Genomic DNA, 7,006 nt, shown 5'->3' with positions numbered 1-7,006 from the left:
CAGGTCATGATCTCAGAGTCATGAGATCAAGCTCTGGGTAGGGTCAATGCTCAGTGCAGAGTCTGCTTGGGATTCTCTTTGTCTTGCTCTAAACATCAATCAATCAAAACAAAAAACAAAAACAAAAGCAAAAAAAAAACTCTGCATGTGTATCTACTACCTCAAAAACTTTACTTCAAAAAGAAAGTACAACTTCTTTTGGCCAGTTATCACGAGTCTGAAAAGTTGTCCTAGGGATAGATTCCAAAAGAAGAAAAAAAGGTTAAATGCACCAGATGTTCACTGTAGCGTTATTTACAACAGCGGGGGTGGGGGTGGGGGTGGGGGTGGTGAATCTAAGTGTCCAAACAGGAAAATAGGCAAATCATGACACAGCCACCAAGAATTATTACTCATTTGATGCGGCAACAAAGAAATGTTATTTCAAAAGGGCTTCAAAATTGTGGTACAATAGGACAGCTCTACAAGGGGATTGCAATATATTACAAAAGTTTCAATGGTAGTATTCTACGTGGAATTGTAGCAGAATTGTTTTTCCTTCCCTCAAACTCTCTGCAATGTTACGTGGGATTAATTAATTAATTAATTAATTTATTTATTTATTTTGCATGGTTTGGGGGTGGAGAGAACAGTAAAAAGGCTTTTTTTTTTTTTAAATGTTAATGTCGGAGTCACCATAAAAGTTCTTTAAATTCGTCCCTCCCAGTCGGAGCAAACTTCATTTTTCAATTCGGGGCTTGGAACGAGAGTGCACACAAGGGTCGGCAGTCCAGAGCCGGGTGCGTGCTGCAGTTAGCACGCTGGGTGCACTTAGGCACCCAGGTAGCCCGCGCAGCTGCCCTGGCGCAGCGCCCGCAGCCCCACCTCGGGACCCTACCAGGAGTCCGGGCAAAGGACCCCCGAGCGAGGGCGAGGCCGCAGCCCAGAGGACAGTGACCACTCCAAGGTCACCATCGAGCCCACAGCCGCGGCTCGGCCGGGCCCGGGGCGCCCCAGCCCCGCGCCCGGGTCTCGCTCCCGGCCCCGCGCCCCGCGCCCCGTCCCGAGCCGCGACCCCACTGCTCCCAGAAGCTCCGCCACGGCGAATCCCCAGGTTGGGTCGTGGCGGCCGCCGAGGCCCCACCCCGGGCTCCGAGCTGAGCGCCGCTGCCCCCTCCGCCCGGGCCAAGCCCCCAAAGCGCGGCACCACAGCGTAACCCAGACCAGACCCCTCTTCCTTTTTCGCCCTCTCAACCCAGCTTTTCCCGACTCCGGGAAGAACCGGGAAGAGAAGGCGGAGGGGAGCGAGGCGCCGCCGGATAAATACTGTGGCCCGGCCCCGCCCCCTGACCTCACTTCCGGCCCGCGGCAAGATGGCGGCGCCCGGGCCCTGCCACGCAGACTTCCGCCCGGCGCAGAGACCCGGGGCGGTGTGCGGGCCGCGTCGGAGGTGAAGTCGGGACGCGCGTGGTGCGGAGCCGCCGCCCGGGTACGCTGGGGTGCGCCTCTGCCTCGTGCCTGGCCGGGAGCCTGGGCGGAGGGCGAGCCAGGCGCTCCACCTGGGTGGTCCGGGGAGCCTTGCCACGTGGAGAGGGAGGGACGCCGGGACTAGGGGAGGCCACGTGGGTGGGGTTCCGCCCCGGGTCCGTGTGTCCGCCCCCTCGAGTGACTCTGTTTTGCCCCTTTCCTCCTTTTCTCCCAGGCAGAATGTCGCAAGGAAACGCTGCGGGCGAGCCGAGCGCCCCGGGAGGCCCCCGCCCCCTCCTCTCTGGGGGCCGGGGGCTTGTTGGGCGGCGGCCGGCGCCTCCACTCACTCCGGGTCGCCTTCCCTCCATCCGCTCCAGGGACCTCACCCTCGGGGGAGTCAAGAAGGTACCCGACGGCGCCTTGCTGAAGAAACCCTGCTACCTCGAGTCCCAGGACCCTGGGGTTCACCTGACGCTCGCGTAGGGCCCGCCGCGTGCCAGGCTCTGTGTTGGGCCCAGGGAAACCCCGTCCCCAGACTTCTGCTGACAGATTCTAGGGAGTCTAGACACCGGGCGCAGGACCTTGACGTGGTTCTCAGAAACGGCTGAAGGGCAGAGAATCCTAATTACTTCCCAGGCAACTTGGGCAATGTTTATTTACTTTTTAAAAATGTGTTTGGGATACCTTTAAGAAACCCCTGAGAGCCAGCAGGCATAAAGTTTGCCCTCAATTTTAGAGAGTTCTGTATCCGCCATGGATTATGGTGGGCAAACTGTGATCTAGTGTAATGAATTCTAGGCAGGGCCTTGGAGGCTCAGTGTTCTTTTCCGTCGTGTTTATCACTGTAGATGTTAAGATCGTCCCGAAATTGGGGAGGGGAGGCAGCTGGTGGTGGTGATGTAGCAGAAGCATAAAGCAGCCAGTTTTCAAAGACTTGTTTGCCTTGGGAAATGCTGGTGGCAGTCTAGCTGTGTCTGTTTGTGGGTGCAGGCGGACTTTGTACTTGAGGCTTGCTGCTAGAGCTCTTTCCTGTGATATTCAATGATTTGACAAGAAGTGAGATTAGATAAATAAATTGTAGAAGTGCTCAGGGTTCTTTCAGAGGGCAGAAGCTGAGGCCACTAACTAAAATGGGGTTTTGGTGCCCTGTTCAGTGTGTAAGTCCACTGCTATCATGACAGGATCTTCATTCCTTTTAAGCACATGCCTATCTCTGTAAACCATTATAACAGTAGGGAATGTAGAATGGTGGTCTTGGTCCATACAAGATCCCTTTTGAGAGTTTTCATTTTTCTCTGTACTTTGGGAAACTTAACAAATCAGTGACTCATATTTTATTTTCAGAAAACCTTCACCCCAAATATCATCAGTCGGAAAATTAAGGAAGAGTAAGTAGCTCAGCCTTCTAAAAACTTTCCCCTTGGGGCACCTGGGTGGCTCAGTGGTTGAGCATCTGCCTTCAGCTCAGGGCGTGATCCTAGGATCCAGTCCTCAGGAGCCTGCTTCTCCCTCTGCCTATGTCTCTGTGTCTCTCATGAATAAATAAATAAAATCTTTTAAAATAATAAAACAGGGAAGCCCGGGTGGCTCAGCGGTTTAGCACCTGCCTTCCACCCAGGGCGTGATCCTGGAGACCCAGGATTGAGTCCCACATCGGGCTCCCTGCATGGAGTCTGCTTCTCCCTCTGCTTCTCTCTCTCTCTCTCTGTCTCTTATGAATAAATAAATAAAATCTTTTAAAAAATAACACAAATTTCCCCTATTGCTCTGAATTTGGGTCTTTTGGGAAATAACTACATATGTGGCTCAGAAATCTAAATTTGTGTATTTTTTTTTCACTAGTGATTTTTGACCTTGGCTTCCAGGTGATTGTAACGTGCAAGTTTTAAAAAACATACTGATGCCTGGAAGTCCATCTCTGGAAATGGTGATTTAACTTTTTTGCGATGAAAGAGAGTGATTATCCTTTACGGCTGGAGTTGAGAGACACTAGTTTAGACAAAAATGTGTTCAGTTCTCACTTACATTCTTTTGTATCACAGTCTTCTTGCTTTTAAGCAATACTGAGAAGTCCACATTTAGGGGCAGTCTCTGTAATTCCACTTTTGAGTCGTAGTCCTGTTATATACTCTCAAGCAAGAAGATAAGTAAAGTGAACTGAAAGGAAACTGCCCCATCAAGGAAGTAGAAAAGGTGCTAGACTTAGGATTGGGTTCTGCTTCTTCAGATACAGTCACTGGCTCTTGATTCTCTGCTCGGGTAGAGTAGAGTGTGTGTCAGAGTAAGACCAGTTCTCTGAGGCAGAGTGAGTGAGCGGTTTCCCTTCCTCCATTCTCTTTTCCAGGCCCAAGGAAGAAGTAGCCATCAAGAAAGAGAAGCGTGACAGGGATAGAGACCGGCAGCGAGACGGGCATGGACGGGGCCGAGGCCGCCCAGAAGTGATCCAGTCCCACTCCATCTTTGAGCAGGGCCCAGCTGAAATGATGAAGAAAAAGGGTACAAAGCTTCTGGGGTTCCGGGAAGAAGAAATCCATAGATTTCAGTCCAGACTGCCCAAGAGAAGGGCAAGGGCAGTAAAATTTCCCTGCTCCCTGTGTGCTTTTCCTTGCTGTTGGCCTCTTCCATGCCCCTGGTGAACTGAGTTATTTCCCACAGGGAACTGGGATAAGACAGTGGATGTATCAGACATGGGGCCCTCTCATATCATCAACATCAAAAAAGAGAAGAGGGAGACAGATGAAGAAACAAAACAGATCCTGCGCATGCTGGAGAAGGATGATGTAGGTACCGGTAGGCTGGGCAGAGTGGGCTTCTGGGGAGCCAGGCTTGGGGGAAGAAGAGCTCTCTGATGTCCTAGAAGCCTGTGAGCAGCAGGAATCTTCAGTTAGAAAAAGCTGAGGTGGGCTGCAGTCCAGGTATGTGTGCATGCTAGCCAGACCATGTGACCCCCTGACTCTTCCCTGGTAGTTCATCGATGACCCTGGGCTGAGGAATGACACTCGAAACATGCCTGTGCAGCTGCCGCTGGCTCACTCAGGGTGGCTCTTTAAGGAAGAGAATGAAGAGCCAGATGTTAAACCTTGGCTGGCTGGCCCCAAGGAAGAGGACATGGAGGTGGATGTACCTGTTGTGAAAGGTACTCTGTCCATTAACGTCTCCTCTCCTTCCCTGTGGCTGCCCCCCAGGAATCCTCTCTAGGAATGAATCTCCCAGACTCATAAGCGGGTCCTCCCCCATTCCAGTTGTGAAGTACATGACCTGAACAGGGACACTAAATTCTCATTCTCAGAAAGTTCATGCTGACATGGATCCGTGGGCCTAGCCTCAGATACTCCTTTTTGATAAGCCACACAACTCCTGGACCCTTCTTCATACCAGTGCTTCCCTCCTGCTTCATGGTTGAGTGACAATGAAGCAGATGGGAATGAAGGGATGGGTACTGCAAGATGGCTACTTCATAGCTCTTCCATTTATGTTTCCTTGGGCAGTGAAAGAGGAGCCCCGAGATGAGGAGGAGGAGGCCAAGATGAAGGCTCCTCCCAGAACAGCCAGAAAGACCCCGGGCCTCCCAAAGGACATATCTGTGGCAGAGTTGCTCAGGGAGCTGAGCCTGACCCAGGAGGAAGAGCTGCTATTCCTTCAACTGCCAGACACGCTCCCTGGCCAGCCACCTACTCAGGACATCAAGCCTATCAAGACAGAGGTGCAGACTGAGGATGGGCAGATGGTGGTCATAAAGCAGGAGAAAGACCGGGTATGTGCATGGATGAGTTCTGTGGAAGCACTGAGGGGGCCAGGAAAGGAAACAGCCATCTGTTGCGGAGCAAAGGGGTGCCACCCAAGCTGAAATGCCAGAATAATACGCATTCATTCCACCCACAAGGTGCTTGAGGCTTTGTACTTCAACCCCTGTTACGTATTTTTACTTTTTACAATGAAATATTTAGTGTATACACAGATGAGAGAACATGAATTCTCATGTACCATCACTCAGCGTCAGCAGTAATAAATATTTTGTCTATTTGTCCATTTGTTTGCTTTGGGTTTTGTTGTTTGGCCAATGGCAGGCAACTGTGAAGAAAGGCCCTCTTAGGGAGCTCATTCTAATCTTTGCTGCTGACCTCTTCCTTTGGAAACGGTATCATTCATGCAGGCTGGAGGAAGAAGCTCCTTATCTTGTTTCCATCTTCTGATTCTCTTCGCAGGAAGCCAGGCTGGCAGAGAATGCTTGTACCCTGGCTGACTTGACAGAGGGTCAGGTTGGCAAGCTGCTCATCCGCAAGTCAGGAAAGGTGCAGCTCCTCCTGGGCAAGGTGACTCTAGATGTGACGATGGGAACCGCCTGCTCCTTCCTGCAGGTGAGAGCCTGTGGGGTCATGGTAGGGGCTCTTTAAGAGGTAAGGAGTGCTGAGGAGTCCATGCTAACTAAGGGAGAAGCATTCTTGGGATTCTCCTAAATCATAGGGCTGAGGAATGGGCTGTATGGTTTTGGTTCTCATTGCTGTTTCTGTTGATTGGCAGGAGCTGGTATCCGTGGGCCTTGGCGACAGTAGGACCGGTGAGATGACAGTCCTGGGACACATAAAGCACAAACTTGTATGTTCCCCTGATTTTGAGTCCCTCTTGGATCACAAACACCGGTAAAATGAGCAGATGGAGGATGATGGTGACTGTGCCCACGGCTGCCTGCTCCAGACGTTTTGTTCTCAAATCTGTGCGACCCAGAAGGGGCCTGTTTAGCCCACCCACTCCAGCCTTTGGCAGCCATTGTCCCAGTTTTCCCCACAGGGCCCACATGGCTTCCTCCCACGGCAGCTGTGAATGGCACCGTGGCCTTCCCACAGCATGGATCCTGCACATCCTTGCTGCTGGGGGACTTGTCCCTTCTATTTATTTTTATATTTATGTCTTATCTCTTCGAGTGACTGCACCCTCCCCAGGTAGAGAGGGGAGGGTCTATGGAAAAGTCCAGGCTCCTCCTGTCTTGCTGACTGTCTTGTTCTCAGGGTAGGAAGCGTAAGGACTGCTGCTGCTTTTACTCCCTCCTCTTTCCCAAGAAGCAGTGTTGGAGAGAGAGCTGGGAATTTTGAGTCTGGGACTCAGTGCTCAATCCCAGCTCCATCAGTTACTAGTTGTGTGACCTTGGACAAACTACCTAACCTTTCTCAGCCTCATTCCTCATGGGACAAAAATGAGGACAATACCTACCTCACAGGGTTGGTGTGAGGATTAAGTGGAATGTTGTAGGTGAAAACTCCTTGCACAAGGCCAGATAAACACAATGGGCACTCAATAAATGTTAGTTTCCCTTCCCTTTGCCTGAGTCTGTTTTCAAACAAAATAGAGATTCCAGGAATCTCTCGAAGACATGAATAGAGCTGCTTTGTCCTGACCTCCTGACTGCACTTACAATCCCCCTGGGCCTGAAGCTCTGAGGATACAGGTCCAGGCCCTTCCCTGCCCGTCTTCTCCTGAGCACTCTTAGCCAAGTACTGCCTATTTACTTGGTGAGGTGCTAGCTATAGTTCTACCAGAGGTGAAGTCAGAGACTGCCCCCCAG

At 51.4% G+C, this 7,006-nt stretch overlaps 1 protein-coding gene across 1 annotated transcript; it reads left to right on the top strand.

Annotated features, from left to right (window-relative positions):
- Positions 1-1,326: 1,326 nt before the first annotated feature.
- On the top strand, positions 1,327-6,758 carry POLR3D (RNA polymerase III subunit D). The gene is made up of 9 exons (XM_072796347.1): positions 1,327-1,468; positions 1,682-1,851; positions 2,791-2,834; positions 3,791-3,942; positions 4,102-4,226; positions 4,414-4,582; positions 4,935-5,200; positions 5,652-5,804; positions 5,968-6,758. Exons 2-9 carry the CDS (start codon positions 1,687-1,689, stop codon positions 6,088-6,090), a joined length of 1,197 nt encoding a protein of 398 aa, XP_072652448.1. The 5' UTR covers positions 1,327-1,468; positions 1,682-1,686; the 3' UTR covers positions 6,091-6,758.
- Positions 6,759-7,006: the final 248 nt, after the last annotated feature.

This window comes from Canis lupus, chromosome 24 (genome assembly GCF_048164855.1).
Source record: "Canis lupus baileyi chromosome 24, mCanLup2.hap1, whole genome shotgun sequence".
In the NCBI taxonomy this organism is placed as follows: Eukaryota; Metazoa; Chordata; class Mammalia; order Carnivora; family Canidae; genus Canis; species Canis lupus.
The sequence above is the reverse complement of the archived record's forward strand: the minus strand, read 5'-3'. Positions and strand labels throughout refer to the sequence as shown.